At 37.9% G+C, this 19,634-nt stretch overlaps 1 protein-coding gene across 1 annotated transcript in view; it reads left to right on the top strand.

The window, feature by feature from the left end:
* Nucleotides 1-19,634, top strand: part of EMSY (EMSY transcriptional repressor, BRCA2 interacting) — a 41,522-nt gene that overhangs the window by 13,059 nt on the left and 8,829 nt on the right. Inside the window, exons 7-16 of the mRNA XM_059494065.1 lie at nucleotides 616-875; nucleotides 5,310-5,577; nucleotides 7,616-7,879; nucleotides 9,990-10,139; nucleotides 11,863-12,036; nucleotides 14,213-14,349; nucleotides 15,860-16,033; nucleotides 16,937-17,135; nucleotides 18,429-18,593; nucleotides 18,853-19,008. Of these exons, the coding sequence (XP_059350048.1) occupies nucleotides 616-875; nucleotides 5,310-5,577; nucleotides 7,616-7,879; nucleotides 9,990-10,139; nucleotides 11,863-12,036; nucleotides 14,213-14,349; nucleotides 15,860-16,033; nucleotides 16,937-17,135; nucleotides 18,429-18,593; nucleotides 18,853-19,008 (1,947 nt within the window). The remainder of the gene's footprint in view (nucleotides 1-615; nucleotides 876-5,309; nucleotides 5,578-7,615; nucleotides 7,880-9,989; nucleotides 10,140-11,862; nucleotides 12,037-14,212; nucleotides 14,350-15,859; nucleotides 16,034-16,936; nucleotides 17,136-18,428; nucleotides 18,594-18,852; nucleotides 19,009-19,634) is intronic.

Consider the following 19,634-nt stretch of genomic DNA (forward strand, 5'->3'; position numbering starts at 1 on the left):
CTGACGAACTGAGGATTGACCTTCACAGTTAAACTAGATAATAAAAAAAAGAATTATATCTCAAGATGCTGTATTAAGGTGGAAGGCAGAAGGGTACTGTAAGGGTAAACATGACACGAAGGTAGGTGCAAAGGCTGAAGTCTAAGGAAACTATAGGGGGATAAATTCAATAGTCCAGTTGCTGTAAACAAAACCACCACCAAAAAAACCCCAAAGTAGTGTAAAAGTTTAAACTAAAATGTGCGTGACACGATCCCAATCCCCTCATGTGTGTAGCTTCACTGATTAAACTTCTGTAGGCAGAATGAAAGCCCTGTACTGGCTCTTATGTTCTTTTAATCTCTGAAACTGAATGATGTAACTCAGTAACTGAGTAGCTTGGGGTTTTAGGTGATTTGTCCCCGATTCATGGCACTGAGTGTGACCCATATCAAGGACTAAGAGCATCTGAGGTGTGATACAGCTTGGTTGTGACCATAAGATGTAATTTATCCTTTATTTCTTTTTATCTTACTTGAAAGAGGATGTGAGACTCAAAAAGGATGTAGTGTTTCAGAGAGCACTGAGATCTGCAGACAGCAGAAACACAATTTAGAGAAAGTGTTTCTTTTCCAGGTGTCAGCTGCTCAGATGACGATGAAAAGCCCCGCAAAAGACGGCGAACGAATTCCTCTAGTTCTTCCCCTGTTCTCCTGAAAGAAGTCCCGAAGGCAGTGACTCCTGTCACTAAAACTATCACAGTGCCTGTAAGTGGGAGCCCCAAAATGAGTAATATAATGCAGAGCATTGCCAACTCTTTACCACCACACATGTCGCCTGTGAAAATAACCTTCACTAAGCCCTCAACACAGACAACAAACACCACAACACAGAAGGTATGTGGGAGAAGCTGCCAAATGTTCCTTTATTCTGGTTTTGTCAATGAATAAGATGTGATGTTTGACTCTTCCTTTCTGTGATCTGACTAGCTGTTTTTTAAGGATTGCACTTGGGATAAGGTAATCCCTCTTTAAAACGAGCAAAGGGAAAACCAAACTCTTGTATGAATTTAGTTCACCTGTGTGTGAAAGGACCTGGATTGACAGCCTTGGAGACTGAAGCCCTCTTTTTATCCACAGAACAGGTACAGCACAGGCAGCGGGAGTGCAAGCTTCCCCCAGACTGCCCCACCAATGTGCCTCAACCCTGACCTGAAGGGACCACTTCTAGGGATGAGAGGGGATTCAGTCTCCATGCTCATTCAATTCTTGGCCTGTCTGGTGAGACTGCCAACAAGGTTACCAGTTAGTACCATTTGTGGTGTTGGGTTTTGATATGGACACTAGTCCACTGAGAACTGGATCACATAGGCCACTGAACAGCCTTCAGATGGTAACAACTGTTGGTCAAAGGTAATCTTTCTTATTTCTATTTTCCTTATTCATAATTACTTTTTGCAGTAGTAGAATTCCAGGAGAGATGGCATGGGCTTTGCCAAGCCTTTTATCTAGAGACTAGTGTTTTGGGCTCTATAATGCTTATTCTTGGAGCTGGTCAAAGTCCAGGGGCTTTATTTTCCTTTCAGTACTAGTTGCCATTTCTCATTCTACATTAACAGTGTTACAGTGGTCAAAATCAGTTGCATTATTTCAGCTGAGTGTGCCTAGCTTTCACCACAATGCAAAGTGCAGAAAAGGCTTTCCTTGTTTAAATTTTGTACTGGACTTAGATTTTAAAGTACCTAATCTATGGCATGACTGTATTACCATTCTTTAGGAAGCATTTCAGTTGTGTCTATTTTTCTGTTTTTAAGATTTAAAAAAAAAAATGAATGGTTCAGACCAAGTTCATTCTTGGTACAGTTATTTGGTACAGCAGACTTCAGGAAGATGTAGGGTCTCTGTGGAATTAATTTTGCCACAATACCAGCAGACTTATGCTAGGCTGGCCACTAACAGGCATTTTTTCCAATGGTGAGAGTTTGACTGTTGAGCTCAAACCTTTGCATGGTATTTGTCCTACTAGTATTCTTAATTGCTTTATGACTCTTTTCAGATCAGCAGTGTGCCCATGTCTTGATTTTTGGAAACTTTAAAACCGAGTAATGTGCAATAAAGATATTGGCTTTCTGACCTCTTCCCACTCCAGGGAAGATGCTTTCATTTGATTCACTGTTCTTTAACAGTGTCCTTAATCAAATTTCATCCCTGAATACATGAGTGTTTCAGGGAAATCCATGTGTGAGCATAAACCATCAAATTAAAATTCAGTGCAGCAAGTCCACAGCTACTAGAGGGCTTAACCTATCCTTCCTGTTGCACATATACATTAGTGCAGGAATAATTTTTTGCCTTAAATATCTGTAGGGTTGTATTAAGCATGGGTGTGTTATATCATGGAAGTTAAAGATGGACTGTACTAAGAAGAGTGGACTGTTGGTAGGACCTTTACTACAGTTATGCCTCTCCACTTGTTCTGACTTGGAAATTTTAGAGTTCACTTTGCATTCTATTATTTGACTGTCTTACTAATCTGCAGTGACAGGAAAATCAGTGCTTGTTTTGTTAGCCAGAGTAGGATTTGTATCTGAACTTGTCACAGTGCCCTCTTTTGTTGGATTTAGATATGCCAAAATACATAACTGCATGATTTTGGTGGGAGAAATCCCCTTTAGCAGTTTTAAATTAAAAGTCAGTTCAGTTGATTCATATCCAACAGGCTATTTCCAATTTGAGTGTAAGTTGTTAGATATGAATGAAATTCTTTGTTTCTGCATGCCACCTCTTTGAATTGTTTTGACATTTTAGTAGGTTGGAGGAAGATCTGTCATAACAACTAATAATGTCACAGCTCCAGTTTCTGGATTCTCTTGTAATAAAGTCACCTGTGTAGGACGTGGAGGGAATCTAGCCAGTGAAGTTTCTGGCAGTTATATTAACCTTATTTTTTCAGGGACTAAATTTTGACATATCTCAAAATAGAGCTGACAGGACTAAATTCAGTATATGTTGGAAATTAGATTTTACTGTAACAACTAGAACCATCAACAGCAAAATTAGCACCTTGATTTCTCTGTGTGTGTGTGTGTATGTTTAAAGTCAGGCAGTTTCTCTGCTGTAAAACATGGGATGCAGTTTTGGTACCCATGATGAGATTCTTTTGATCCTTTCAACATATATGACGGAATAATATTTCAGAAATACAGTGGTTGTGATTTGAACTTTAATACTTACATTTTTACCTGAATTTTGTTTTCTGGATATACTTCATGCATGTGAAAATAACCTTCACTAAGCCCTCAACACAGACAACAAACACCACAACACAGAAGGTACTGAACTTTGCTCTGCTCTGTTAATTTTGAAAGATGAGGTAGAATAGACAGACACAAACCTGCTTGGTCACAGTATAGCAGTCACTGTTGAACTGTAACGCTTTGGAGGCTTTATTCTTTCCTTGATTGAATTTTTGAGTGGTAATCATGGACTTAAAGAAATGCAATTGTCTACAGGAGTTGTGATTATGCCCAGTTTCATTCTACATATCTATATTAGTTTTGGTGCTGAACTTGCCATGTTGTAGTGTAGTTCATATTCACTCTAACCTATAATCTGCCTTTTTAAACTGCAAGCTGTCCTTTGACTGTGTTCCTAAACCAGTTACTCTGGGTGGAATGGAGCTGACCCTAAATTTCAGACAGTTGCAAGTATTCCTAGTGTAAACTGAGAGTTTAAGAAACAGGATAAAACTCCAGAGGCATATCATAGAATCCTTTCGCTTCCAATTCTCACACTAGAACAAGCTGTGTCATGTTCAGCTCATCTGCATGTTTGTAGCCTAAGAGCAATTTGAGAAAGGTGTTTTGATTAAATCAAAATTAGGCAGAATGCAAAAATAGGACTGATGCAGAGAAAGTGTTCTCACTGGAGAATGCAATCAAGTAGAAAAGCAGCAGAATGTAGAAACCTTGTCCTTCAGACACACGTTAGTTGTGGTCAACCTGCTATTGCTTGCAGGGTAGTAAGGTTTTGATTTTCCTCAGATCAAGATATTAAAGATTTATCTGAGCAGCAGAGACCATCAAACTTTGAGCTGGGGCAAAAGGAGAGGCTGAACCAGCCATATTGGTGAAATTTGCTGCTTTTATTACATCCATGTGGCTATTTCCCTTTTATTTATTTTTTCTTTTCTTATTTTTCTTTAAGCAAATTATAAACTTGCAATCTCTTGATGCTTGATTTGTTGCTTAAGTCTGTTTCTGGTGCCATTATCATATTATTTCTTTATCGGGCAAGGTTTCAGTGATGCTTGGCTATCAATGTAAGACTTTGTGTGAGCTGACACAGGTTTTCTTTGCCCCTTTTATGCCTTCTTTCTCCATCGGCTTTTGTTACATTGAATCATTAATAAGTTGAAATTTTCAAGGTTTTAATAAACAATTATTTTCTTGGGACAACAGCATTATTAAAGTAATCGCTCAATATTCTTGCATGATAAATTGAAAATGTTGTATTTTTGTGCTTCTTTTTCTGTTTTAACTATGTAAATACAAGGAGGGACATATAAGTTGAATAATACGATTTTTAAAATGTAAACAGTCCCCATATTCAATACTTAATAAATGTTTAGTTTCCTAGGTGAGTTGCACAAGGACAGACTTCTTCCAATGCTGTCATGAATTCTGTGTTTTTCTATGTCAGATCAGATTAATGGAGTTGTAGTTGTAACTTTGCACTGGGGTGGTGTTTATGCTCTTCAAACAAATCTGAAATAATTTCTTGCTATTGAGAGCACTAAGTAAAGCAGAAATTGCTTCAAAACTACAGCATTTTTCTTTCACTGATGAAATATTATTTACAGCCTTGTAGATCAAAAGCATTTCCCATTACTGACTCAGCAAGTGCTTGTAATTGTTAAAGAAAAAAACTATTATTTTCTCTCATTGCTGTTTCTTGATATTTTTGCAAGGTTTGGAAGACTGACACTTAAAACTTGCTGGAAATCCATCCAGTTTCTCTTAAAATGGGTTTCAAGCTTCCTGGCCCAGTTTAATGAAGTCAAGTTCATTCCTGTCTGTTTGCCTTCAGACATGAGATAATTTTGCTTTATTCAATAGTAATTATTTTCCTTAAAAATCCTAATTTTAAGGAAATGTTTATCACCACTTCTTCAAAATAGTTGAAATATTTCTTGTGAGCAAATGTGATAGACAATTTTAGAAGCTCTTAAATATATATCCCTAAAACTAAATAGACAGACATGTTACTGAAATATAGATGCAAGGAACAAATGAATTTCTTCTTGTTTTTTTTTTTTTTTTCTTTTTTTAGGTCATAATAGTAACCACCTCTCCAAGCTCAACTTTTGTACCCAACATCCTTTCCAAGTCCCACAACTATGCAGCAGTTACAAAACTTGTCCCAACATCAGTCATTGCCTCAACTACTCAAAAGCAGCCCGTGGTCATCACTGCTTCCCAGTCCTCTGTGGGCAGCAGCAGCAGCAGCTGCTCCACTCCCTCCTGCACTGCAAATACCATTGCTGTGACTGCTGTAGTGTCATCCACACCATCAGTGGTTATGTCAACAGTAGCACAAGGTATGGCACTTCTCTAATCAAGACTCTTTCACTGAGGAGTTGGACTTTGCATTGAGAATAGCACTGGGGAGATGCACTTTTTGTTTATGTGTGAATAAAGCACAGGACATGTGAAAGAAATCTGCTGATGAAACCAATGCAAGAGGCTCCACAAAAGTTCTTGTTGAGCTGTTTTCCTCTGTACTTCAACAGTTAATGTGCAGATCCTCCTCTTAAAGAGGGTGTGATGTGGTGGTGTGACCTAGCTCTAAAACAATATAACCTCAAAATGGCTGTCTTCAAGAACTTTGCCTGGTGCATATTAAAATATATATTTTCAATATTTGAAGGTGTTTGCATCTTTAAAAGCCCAGTTTACAAAAACATGCAAAGTTAACATCAAGTAAATACAACTTACTAACATGCCCAGATGACAATTCTGAAAGGTAGAGAAATATTTGCACCTTTTTATCGGTGCAAATATTTCACTTTTTATTGGTGTCTTTTATCAGCATGCCAGTTTTGAAGTCCTTTACAATTAAGACCTGAGTGGGCCTGATTAAAATTCTTAGGTTTCTGATTTCAAATTTCAACTGTGTATGCTAGCTTGACTGTTTCAGCTTCACAGCCACCAGCTAGCATTTGAAAGGGAAGCTATGAATGAATGAGCCTTAGTGAGCAGCACTTGAAAGGAAAACTGGTTGACAATTACAAGCGTCACATCACAATTTTCCTGGTCTGTATTTTCCATTCTTGCTCCATTCCACAAAACATTGTGTTGCCATATCAAGGCTGAGGAGTTATTTTCCTTCCCTATTGCTTGTATTAATATAATCAGATATTAATCTGTGGAGCAGAAGGGCTCACAGCAGGCTTTCATATTGTTTGAACTGTTGATTCTTAGTTGGGTTTGATCATGGAGGAGGCTTTAATTCTAAAGTACATTAGGTGGAGTATCTCTCCAACCATTTTTTTCCAAGACTGTCAGTGGCATTGCAGAAGATGCTGGTGAAAAGTTTTGTGACATGAACTGGTAATATCTTCAAATGTAAAGTTAAACTCATGAATGAAAAGAGCTGCCCAAGGAAGTGGTGTAAGTCACCTTAAATGATGCTGTGAGAAAAGGGTTGCTTATTTAGATTGCCAGAATTGTACTTTTACTATGATTTCTGTCATTATCACTGCCATCTGTTTGTTTTCCACTGCAACTGGGATTTAGTTAAAAAATTACTTCATAAAATATGGACTTAGTTTCTCTGTTTTGGTGTTTATGGATATGTTGTTTAGAATTATATACAAAGTCAGATTTTGCTGTAAATGTTGTGACAACTATGTAAGGGAATGACAGAAATAAGTAATAAGATTTATTTGGGAACTTTGTCTTTCCATCTTACTGCAAACATCTTTTAATGTTTTTAACCTAATCTAACAGCATAAAACAGGTGGCCCACAGTTTTATAAATTACATACAATCACTTGATTTTTTTTTTAAATTCCAAACAACTCTTTTGCTAGCAGATACTCCCTTCCAATGTTGATGTGTTTGATGTTTGACATTGTCTTAATGCCAGCTTCTTGCAATTGTGATTTTGGAATCATTGAATCACGGAATGTTTTGTGTTGATAGGGACCTTAAAGATATATTTCCCTTAAAGCCCCCCTGCCAGGGGCCAAAACACCTTCCACTAAACTAGATTGTTATAAATATTTATAAATACAAATATATCTCTATTTAAAATATTTTCAGTGTAAGTATTTTGCTGTCTTGAAGCTTAAACTTTGAAAATTTTATTGAATTATGTGTGTTACAAAAGGTGCAGAAGTAAACTGCCTTTGTGGTCTTTCCATTAGCTGCTGCTCTGCTGCCACATTGCAAATCTGTATGAAGCTCCATTGCCTCCTAACAGAGCACTTCTGCTACACAGGAGCTCTATTTCCTCACATATATCAATGTATTTTTCAGTAGTAAAGATAATTGTAATGTAAGATTATTTTAGAAATTATAGTATTTTTCTTTCTCGTTGCACTGGTGAATCTTAAACCCTTTACTCTTTCACAGGTGTATCTACATCAGCAGTTAAAGTTGCCTCGACCAGACTACCTTCCCCAAAAGGTTTGGTTGGGAATCCAACTCAGATCTTAGCACAGTTTCCCAAACAGCATCAGCAATCTCCCAAACAGCAGCTGCACCAAGTCCAGCAGGCCCAGCAGCAGCAGCAGCCACAGCAGCAGCTGGTGCCGTGTTCTGCAGCCCAGCAGCAGCCACAGCAGTCTCAGCTGCCAGCTGGCATCAAGCCCACCATTCAGATCAAACAGGAATCAGGTAGCTGGAGTTGATCTTGGGTCACATTGGTGAGGTCTGGCTGCAACTCAGGGAAGTAGGGCAGAATTCTGCCCCAAAATGTTTATGGGGGAGTGGTCGTGAAGGTGTGATCTCTTGAGTACAGGATTTGGCTTCAAACATGAATATAAGTACATAGTGAAGGATGTTTTCATGTTTTCAAGTAACACTAATTAAAGAATTTGGTTCTTTTACTCTTCTTGTTTGATTCAGGTATTACAGACCATGCTTTAGGTATATGTGTTTTTATCTTAGAGGTTGAGAGGTTTGTAAATAACTTCTAAAATAATGTGATTGGCAACCTGAAACACACCAGTTTTCTGAAGATCCAAGAGTTGTTCAACTGTATCACCTGGAAAAAGAAGTTACTCCATGTTTTAATTATTTTCTTTGGTCCAGAAATCAAAATGTGCTTTTGAGGTACTTGTCAAAACAAATACAGTTAGATCTGGAAGTTCGACTGGATTATTTTTGTGATATTGATTCACTCAGCTGACTTTGGGCAAGTCATATTATCTTTCTTTTTTGGCTTTTCTCTGCTTTAGCACACAGTTTTTATCTCGGCAAGAAGCACTAAGAAATAAAGTTTGCAAAGTTAACCAGTTCTCAAATAAGTGCTATAAAAGTGCAAAGTATTTTAATGTCTATTAATATAAAATCAGTATTTTATTTTAATCCTGTCAGTAAAATTCTTATTTTATATCATACTATTTAGATCAAACAATTAGATTAGACCATGGAATAAAAAAATAAACAGCCCTACTCCTTTGATAAAACTACCTACTCCTGTCCTTTGATAAAAGTACCTTTTGGATTATAGAACCATTGCTTAAGAAAAGTAATAGCTACTAATTAAGAGATAAAAAAGGCTTCCAGCCACTGAACAATATCAAGAGTTTCATTTTCTTCATCTTCTACAATGAATTTAGGCTCATTGTGCTTTGTAGTTGAAAGTTTCTTTGAAAATACCATCTGATACTAATTCTTTCTGGAAGATGTGACTCAGTTTTCATGGAGACTTTACTCTTTGGATGATACAGAGACTTCAAATTCTCTTTCAGTTTGGAGCTGTCTTGCTCTGTACTGCTTTTATAGTCAAGTGTAGAGAGAAGAAAACTTCTCTGGAGGATGTTCCACATCTCAAATGGACAAGACTTTTCACCTAGAAATACTTGTGTATAAACCTAAGTGCTTCATCTAGATGGGATTCATTCAGGCTCTATGTTCCATGGCATTTGGCCACCACAGTGCCATGCATTTACCTCATCATGGAACAGATCATAAGATGCACATCTCCTGGATGTACTTTTGAACAGATGTTGTCAATCCACTGGTTTGCAACTGAGAAGTGAATCTCACAGAGGTACCATTCCCCAAAATAAAATGAAGAGAAAGGGAGCAGAATCCTGGAGGCATTAAGGTGCCCTCATCCTTCAGTCTTACTGATCCACTCGTAGCTTAAGCCAAATTTCTTTGTGGCTTTAAGATGACCAATAAATCAAGGGGAAAGTGAGCATTTACTAAAAGTAACCTTCCCTAGCCAGTGTCATAGTTGCTGCCTTATAGTCTCTAATACTCTTTGTGCAGAAATGTTTTTTAATTTATTCAGGATGGTAAAGTTTGTGTAGGCTTATGACACGTTAGGATTTATAGACTGAATTGATGAAGAATTACTTTGCTTCTAGATGGTTCATTGTATATGAACCTATTCAGTCTTGGTTGTAACCTGTTGGCTCCTGGGAAAGTTATGTTTTTTGTATCATGTACCAGGAAAAATAAAAAATAACATCAACAAATCAGTGATGGAATGGACAGTGGAAGTAGTTAAGAACTGAAACAGGCACATAAAAGGCAAAGATGATGACTTTCTTGGTGTTGCAAAACAACCAAAACCCAACCAAAACTAAGCAAAAAAAAAAAAAAAAAAAAAAAAGCCAAACTCAAAAGTTAAATAATTTTATTATCAAGAATATATGGGCTCAGAATTGAAGCCTTGTGGGGCTACTTGCCCACTAGGCCTTGGTCTGAGAAAGCATTTCAGAAAGTAACTTATCGTGCCTGTATTTTAACAGTGACCTTTCTCCTTTCCTAGGTGTTAAAATAATCACTCAACAGGTGCAGCCCAGTAAAATCCTTCCCAAACCAGTTACAGCGACCTTGCCCAGCAGTAGCAATTCACCCATTATGGTGGTTAGCAGTAATGGGACTATCATGACAACTAAACTGGTCACTACTCCCACTGGTAAGTTATGGCTCTGAGAAGGGAAGGGAGGGTAAATCCAGACATACAGGTGATCAAGCATGGTTTCCTAGGGTTAAAAAAAAAAGGCACTTACCTCTTCTGAACAGTGGGCACAACAGTACATTCACAATCCTGTTGTTGATCAGGATTTTTCCACTGAGTGCTCTTTTATTCCACTGTTGGAATTGGTACCCAAAAATACCATTGTGTCTTCCCCACTGGGTTTATTTTAAAGGAAGTTTTAATGAAATCTATACAGATACTTTGCACTTCTGTAGTACCTTATATGACATGATTTATACTGATTTAACTCAAGCAGACAGGTCAGCACTATTCCTGTTTTGCATGGATGGACTTCAAAAGAAATGTGACTTGCTCATAGTCCTGCAGTGAATTTATAAAAAGACCAGTAAATTAAAATTTAAGCTCCCAGTGTTTTCCTGAGTATCTGGTTGTGTTTGTGTTTCTAATAGATAATAATGCAGACTGTTCTGATTGTAAACTTGCATGAGGAAAACTTAAAAGGTAGCTTTATCCTGGTTTTCAGAAAACTCTTCATTTCCTTATTTTTTTTGGCATGTTGGCATGTAATCTGGGCTGGGAATATTAGAACCATGAAATCATTATGGTTGGAAAAGCCCTCTAAGATCATGAAGTCTGACCATTAGCCCAGCACCATCATGTTCACCACTAAAAACCTTGTTCCAAGTGCCACATCTATGTGGCTTTTGAATGCTTCCAGGGATGTTGATACCACCACTTTCCTGGGCAGCTTGTTCCAATGTCTGACCACCCTGCCCATGAGCAATTTTTTCATAATATCCTACCTGAACCTTTCCTGGTGCAACTTGAGGCCATCTCCTCATGTCCTTAGCATAAACTAATGGTTAATACTCTGTTTATAACTTTTAAAGTACTCCACAGATATATTTTTAAGTGCATTACAAATATTTTGCTGTTCATGTAGTTGGTAAAATCTGTACTGTGCTCTCTTGGATGTGAACACATCCTTCTGGATGAAACAAACTGCTTTCCTCTTTGATTTTCAGCAATTAAGGGCACTATCTGCAGCATTACAAGCAAAATGGAATTTCAGTGTTTGTGTTGTTATTTTTGAACAAGTTTCTTTTGTGGACTCAGTTGTCTTTGTATTCAGAAAAGGACTAGTTCTAAAAACCAGCATTTATACTATGTTGAGAGGTTTCTTTTGTGCTGCTGTATGCTAAGTCCATAAAATAGCATCATCATTGTAAATAATATTTTTTCTAAGAGTGTTACTTAAACTAATCATTGATGGTTCTCTTTATAAGCAATCTATCATATAGGAGAAGTGTCATTCCTGAGAGGAAGGGATATGTTCTGGTCATGTCATCAGACGCCTGACTCCTGGGCATCTAAGGGAGCAACAGGCAAACCTACAGGCAGAGTCTGCATATCTACTAAAAATTACAGTCTTACACACAAGGACATGAATTAAAATAAGGCAGTCATGGAACATTTGTGAGAAGACTGTTATATTCAATTTAAATTTAGTATATACTTGAATATTGCTCTGTGGATTTAAAAATTACTAGAAGAGTTTTAAAGGGTGGTAGTAGATTGCAGGCTGGGATATCTTCAAATAAATCTGACACTTTTCTCCGAAACTAACATATTTTTCCACAAACATTAGTAGAGGATTGTGTTGTAATAGTGAACTTTTTTTTCTCTCTCTTTAAAACAGGAACTCAAGCAACTTATACACGGCCAACAGTGAGCCCCTCTCTGGGAGCTCGGATGGCTGGAACTCCAGGGGCTGCTACTTATGTGAAAACTACAAGTGGCAGCATCATTACTGTAGTACCAAAATCCCTGGCTACTCTAGGAGGAAAGATCATCAGCAGTAATATTGTTTCTGGTAGGCATATGACTACTGTTGTTACTTGTAAGACTTTTATTTCAAAAGTAACTTTGGGCTTGATCAAATTGTTCAGGGCTTTTCTGTGGGTTACGTGCTCGAATAGTTATTAGAACCTTTATTGGAGAATTCAGAAGGAAAATAGCTGAGCATGAAGAAGGTAATAGGTAGAAGTTTGAAGGTACAGTGTTCTTAAGAATTGTGATAGTTCTTGTGTTTAAGAAGGAAACAGCAAATGTGAAGGAAAACTGGAAAGAAAGAGAAATGTGGGGTGGGTACTAGTATGTTGTACAGAGGACAGAAATATCAGAAAACACCATTGGCCCAAATTCAAAACATTTTATAATCTCAGTGCTGCCTTTCTCTGTTCCACTGCATATCCAAAGGACCAGAATAAAAATGGACTGTGTATGTTAAATTCAGCCATGCAGTCTCCACCTTACTTTGATATTTTACCAGTGGCAGCCTGTCTTTCCTTTAGGCCATGTTCTGCCTTAAGCTTTCCCTCCCAGCTTTATACAGACAGTGCTGGTTGTCTTTGTTAGTCTGCTGGTTAGCCATTGGTCTCCCTGCTGGTTATGTGCTGGCACAGGTTTCCCAGAGCAGCTGTGGCTGCCCCAACCCTGGAAGTGTTCAAGGCCAGGTTGGATGGGGCCTGGAGCACTGGTGTAGTGGAAGATGTCCCTGCCCTTGACAGGGGTGGAACTGGATGAGCTTCTAGGTCCCTTCCAACCCAAAACATTTGGTGGTTCCATCATCTCTGAAGATAAGGTTTCTTTAGGACCAGGACCAAGCACACTGATACCAGAGACAATTTCTTGTGTATGTTTAGGACTTTGTTTAGCAAAGACCTGACATGGCACCAGCCAGCTCCAGTCACTGCAAGGTGCTGCACAAGCCATCCAGTAAATGCACTCTTGGCCTGTAATCTGGTAGAGCAGTTTTACAGGTTTTGATTTCCACAGAATTATATTTAGTGATGATACAGCATCTTCTTTGACAACAACTAACTTTTTTTAGCCTGTTGTGGGTATGGTGAATTATTAAGACAATGTCTTGTAATATACACTTGTAATAAATTATACACAAGTGGAAGTATTCTCCTGAGCAGCAGCTAATGTGGGGAAACCTGTGAGTGATCCTGATGAGGATAATAATGGTTGTCCTGAAAGAGCACAAGTTTGGAAATCATGCCTGCTTTTGTTTTTTTGTTTACTTAATTGTTTCGGCTAAGGGAGCAGTCTTTAGATGCCTCTGAAGTCAGTAGGATTAAATAAATCATAATCTTGTCTCAGCATGTCTTCCCTTTCCCACAATTGGTAGAATTGTTAATCTGAAATAGGTTGTGAAGAATCTACAGGCATGACTAGTGAGTAGAAGATAGTAAAGGGAATCCTTGGGTTTGCCACTCTGTTGTGACTGAATGGTGCTTTCCTCTGGAGAAAGGAGAAATTGTTGATAAAAAGCTGTCTGAGTAGCTACTGCAGTGGCAGTCTGATAGCACTGATGACTGATTCCAGTGTAGGGACTTTTGTGGACTGTGGAAAGCTGACCAGAATTACCTGTTAGTGAGTGCAGGTAACTAAAAACCTGATAAAGGGAATGGAACTAAATAAATACTAACATAGGAGCAGCTATAGTCAGGTCACCTCTTCAAAAAACAAAGAAACAAACAAAACACAAAAAAACCCCAAAACAAGACAAAAAAATCCCAAAACAACTAACTGGAGATACATCCTTGGTACATAGATTCTTCTACAGAGGTCATCTGTAGAGGAGTATTTGTCTGTGCAAATAGGACCTTGACCTGAGTGTTAATGATGTCCTTATCCCACCCTAACTCCAGCCTTTCAGAAGTTCTACATGTTTGCCTGAGAAAGGTGTGTTAGTCTGCTCTGTAACTTGTGAGAAGGGGTTGCCTGTCCTAATGTAGAATGCATTCTATTCCCCTGGGCACACCTGTTTTTACTGTAGGTGAAAGATTTCTTGAGTTGGCATGTAATCTTTCCATGTTGAGTTGGGTGACATGAATTCCCTTTCCAGATGCTGCAGGTTTCTTGCTATGCTGTCAGTTTTAAATACAATGATTCCTCTATAGCTCACCAACTTCTATGGTGAAAGGAAATATACAAAATGTGATAAACTGCACATTATTTTTTTTCCCACAAAAATTTAGGAACTACGACCAAAATCACGACAATTCCAATGACATCAAAACCCAATGTGATTGTTGTGCAAAAAACTACTGGGAAAGGAACTACAATTCAAGGGCTTCCAGGCAAAAATGTAGTCACAACACTGCTGAATGCTGGGGTAAGTAATTGTTTCAAGTCTCAGATTGAGAGCCTGGTGACAAGCTGTGTGGTGGCTGCTGCTTGTCCTCCATTCTGCTAAAGGCTCAATTAAAAGCAAACTGTGCATGAGCTCCTTAACAGATCTGGCATGCCTTGATGTCAGGGATCTTTAAAAACTGACTGTGGTTTGCAGAACATGCTTAAAGCAAACTGGGGATGTTTTCAAAGATAAAGGAAAATATAAATTTTAGAACTTTTTTTCCCATGGATAATGATTTTGTATTGCTGAAGCAATTAAGTAAATGAAAATTACTAGAATAATTTAGCCTTTTGCTCCAGTGAGAACCGGGATCCTGTGTTAATAACTTGCATCTCCAGCCATTTTTCATTTGGGTATAAAGGGCAGAAATAAACTGTATCCTCACAGTAGGGGAACCACTTTCTATTAATTTGGTTTGTAACATTGTGGCATCCTGTGCTCTGGGTACTGCATAGTGGTGAATTATTTTTTAGTAACCTGAGGTATACCTAAGAATAAAATCAAGTTTCTGGCATCTACTGAGCTTATCTTTAAGTACTAGTAAATAAAAATTATCAATGTTCCTAGGTAAAACTGAGAGATTTAATGTCTTATTCCTGTAAAATTTAAAAGGCTGCTTGAGTAGCAGAACTACTGAAAGGTTTTTTTTTTAATCTTTTATGGTTTGTTTTTTTGAAGTTTTGAACTTCCCTAGTTTTAGAATTAAAGGTCTATTTGCAGACAAGTGGAAAGATTATGATGTTACACAATAGTAGCTACCAAAATGGGATGGTATTTTTGAAACAAGTATGGTTTGGGGGATTTCCAGCTATTTCATGCATATTGGTAGGACCTGGCTACTGCTGTGCTACTCACTTGGTTTGCTACTGTGCAGAGCTTAAAAAAATCATGCTCAATGTCTTTGCTCTTCTTAAGGTATTAGGAGTCTAGTCAGATGTAAACACTATTCTGTAGTCAAATGATTCCTGTGAAAGTGCTGTGAATCTGGATTTTTTGATGAAGTGAACTTTTAATTTAAAAAAAGTCCATACATAATTAATGTCTAGGTCGTGAAGACAATGCAAAAAATCTATATTTAAATTATTTTTTTAGAATCTCGATTTAAATAATATTTTAGAATCCCAGTTCAAGTTTTGTAGATGTCTTGCCAAAGTTAGTGTTAACAGAAATTGATGGTCTTAAAAAAACATTTGTGAAGGATTTGAAGAAAATTTTAAAAACTTCCATGTCTTTTAGTTACTTCTTTTTATTCATCCCTTCAGAGCTGCTTGAAAGATAAGATAATGGAAAAGTGGACTTTGGTAGCTTTTTCCATTCAAAACCATAGGTTTTTTTATTCTTGGTCATCTAATGTATTTTCTATCAAATAAATGTAGTTGTAGCAGCAGATTTATTTCATGGTACACACACTCACATATATATTTTTTGAAAATTTGGTCTCATTGAACAATTCCATTAAGTTAATCTGTAAACTTTGACTTCTCTACAGGGGGAGAAAACTATTCAGGCAGTGCCAGCAGGAGCAAAACCTGCTATCATCACTGCCACAAGACCCATCACAAAAATGATTGTTACACAGCCAAAAGGAATAGGGTCCACGGTCCAGCCAGCCACCAAAATCATCCCAACTAAAATTGTTTATGGTCAACAAGGGAAAACACAGGTACAGTGAGGACCCCTTTCTGTTTTGGAATGTACCCCTAAATTTTAATGGGAAGTAAATAATTTTTCAATGTGTTTCCTCATTTGTTCCAGGTTTAATATATATCTGTGGGGAATGAGACTTAGTGGCATAATGAGGTGGCCTCGATCCTGATTTCTCAAGCACAGTATCTGCATTTGTTAGCTTTTTGTGAAGGCCTAGAGCAAGCCAAAAGGATTTACTAAGCCTTTTCTGGAGCTGAAATTGTCTGTCCATGGCTCCAGATACTTGTTTACATCTTACAGCTGATGGTTAGACCATTAGAAATAAAGATGCAGAATCTGGACATAGGTCATTCATCAAATCTGAGGTTTTATTGAAGTTTATTTTCTGCTTAATACCTGTTCTGGCTGTCCCTGCAACCTGGTGTAGTTGGTGGGGCTGTATACAGAGAATCTGGCTTATTTCTGGATGCTTTCAGTTTCAGCTTTTTCTCTGGCTGCACTTAGTATTTGGAAGAACTAAGCTTTTATGATATGTAACATTTTGTGTGTTTTGGTTGTTCAAGACTGTATTTATTGTGGAAGTGCTTGTCCTTATCAGTGCAGTGCATGTTCCAGCTCACTTGCATAGCTTTTTCTTAGCACACTAGTTTTATCTAGTCCTGAAAAATAACTGTTTAGTGGTTTATTGTGTTAAACACTTCAAATTACTGAGTGAGAAGTACATTCTTGTGCATTGCCATTTACTTGGACTTTTTGGTTTAATAATCAAAGTTGCTGAACTTAGAGGTAGACTTTCTTAGTAAAATATTAATATTATGTAGGTGGTGTACATAGATCTGAGTGGCACCCTGTACTCTGATTGCTCAGATCTGTTTTCTTGAGTGCTTTTACTATAAACAAAATTTACCTTTCTAATTAGGTCCTCATAAAACCAAAGCCAGTGACATTTCAAGCAACAGTTGTGAGTGAACAAACCAGACAGCTGGTGACTGAAACGTTACAGCAGGCTTCAAGGGTAGCAGAGACAGGAAACTCATCTCTCCCAGAAGTGAAAGAAGAACCACAAACCTACACTGACAGTAGTTCTTCTTCTACAGAGTCTTCCCAGAGCTCTCAAGGTCTGTGTTGGTGTCACATAATGTATGAGTGGACTGTCTTCCAAGCATGCCAGCTTGCTCCAGAGGGCTCCATGTGTCTCCTTTTAGCACAGGTTTCACCCCATGTGTTTGCAGTGAAGCGCCCTTGTTCCCATACTTTTATATTTTTCTTTCTTTTGAGCTACTTACTATGCTTTCATTAATCCTGAAAAGTGGTTATAAAGGTGTCTTGCTGGGCTCCAACTTGCTGTTGTTCCCTTGTTCCCTCTTCCTGCAGTCTGCCAGAGATAGGCAGGGTAGCAAGTTATGGAGGTTATTTTGGCAGTCCATGCTCTGCCACTGCCTTTGCAGATTGTATTGAAGCAATACAATCTCTCTGTTGCATGTCTGAAAGCTACCATGGGACCAGCACAGATCTTGGTCCTTTTATAGATGTGTACATGCATCAGGACATACATCAGACATGCAGTCCTGATGGGAATTCTGCCCTGGCTTCAAGCCATGACACAGATCCAGCTCTCTGTGTGTAAGAGGCGCAGTAAATAACAGGGCATAAACAAAATCCAACCTGTGTTTGGGAGTGACCATGATATGTATCAGTACAGCAAATTAAAGCAAGTTTCTCAGTGAAACCTTTGTACCTTTTCTATATAATTTTGTAACTGTTGGTCTATATGGCCATCTAAGTAAGTTTTAAAAAAGTTCTGAAGATTCAACCAACTTACCAAAACTTAGGTGCTGTTAGTTCAGAATGCTGAATACATGCTGATCACCTGAACTGCTAAAACCTGGAAAAAAAGTTCAGTCCAAGACAAATTCAACATACAAAGAAACCTGCTTGATTTTCCAAACAAAATCTTTTACAAAAAACTAAGATACAGAACTTTTGGTTTTTTGCTGGAAAACTGTACATAACATCAACAGTGTTTTACTTCAAGAATCAGTTGAAATAGAAGCTGAAGTGTTGCAGAATGAGAGTATGCATCCTTGGCAATGTTCAAAACTAATAAGTAATGAGACATTTGGTATAATTTTGAATTATCACCTTGCTTTAAAGCAAGAAGTTGGATGAGAGCCCTCCAACCAAAAATTGTTTTATGATGACTTGAACTGGCACAGGTTGCCCAGAGAAGCTGTGGCTGCCTCATCCCTGAAAGTGTCCAAGACCAGGTCAGACATGGCTTGGAGCAACCTGGTCTAGTGAAAGATGTCCCTGCCTTTGGCAGGAGGTTGGAATGAGATGAGCTTTCAGGTTTCTTCCAACCCAAACCATTCCATAATTTTATGATGTGCCTTTGGTTTTTTTGCAAACAGATTCTCAGCCTGTAGTCCATGTGATTGCTTCAAGAAGTCAAGATTGGTCAGAACATGAAATTCCTGTGGACACAAACCCTACAATAATTTACCAGGATGTATCCAGTGAATCTCAGTCAGCTACTTCCACAATAAAAGCTTTGCTGGAACTTCAGCAGACAACAGGTCTGAAAACCCATGAGATTGTTTAGGATAACTTCAGAGATGATTTTTTGCTTAAGCAGGCTTTTGTAATAAGTTTTATAATTGAAAAGCACTTATCTTGAATCAACTTGATTCCTTGTTTTTTATCCTGCATCAGTTTGTTTGTATCTATAGTGTTCGCTATATTTAATTAAACTAGTACATTTATATTGTAGGTTTATTTTATTATGAAGGTTTATATATTAGAGGTTGATTTTATGCTTTGCCTTTCTTAAAGCAGTGAAGGAAAAGTTGGAATCAAAGCCAAGGCAGCCTACCATTGACTTGAGCCAAATGGCTGTTCCAATCCAGATGACTCAAGAAAAGAGGCATTCTCCAGAAAGTCCTTCAATTGCTGTTGTAGAGTCAGAACTAGTGGCTGAATATATCACAACTGGTAAGTGTCTAAGGTTAGTGTGAGGGTGGCTTTGCAGTTGAAGTCTGAGGACTTTATTTTAGAGTTTTCTTACAATAGGTTTTACTTTTGTGTTTTTGCTGTAATTTTCTGTAGAGGAAATGAGTATTTTCTTCCGCTCCTGAAACCCTATGCAGGAGACAGAGATTGTATCTGCCTTGCTGGGACATAAGGGAAAATGTTTCTAACTGAAACAGAGTGGTTGCTTCAGGATAGCCCACTTGAGTAGATTTTCCATTCCTTGGATGTAGAAGACCGACTGTCCCAGCACCCTTAAATGAAAATGTGCAGTAAGAAGAAAGTAGAAAACAAAGCTAGAGGAACCATAGCCTAGTTTTTGTACCTACGGAAAGGAGTCAGACATTGAGTTTGTTAAAATCCATTTAGTCCTGAGTTAAAGCCAGGTGTGCATTTAGCATGGTAATGTAGCCCCAGTTTCATTTTCTAGAAAGCCTTGAACTAATAAATATGCCCTTCTAAATATATAAATTACTTAAATTCATCTCTTTAAATTCTTGACTCCTATTTGGACATCCATTTTGTGTAAGTCCTTTCTCTTGTCTCTCTGATGTTCCCTACAACCCCAGAACACTAGCTATGAGACACTT

Source organism: Ammospiza nelsoni, chromosome 2 (assembly GCF_027579445.1).
Source record: "Ammospiza nelsoni isolate bAmmNel1 chromosome 2, bAmmNel1.pri, whole genome shotgun sequence".
Lineage (NCBI taxonomy): Eukaryota > Metazoa > Chordata > Aves > Passeriformes > Passerellidae > Ammospiza > Ammospiza nelsoni.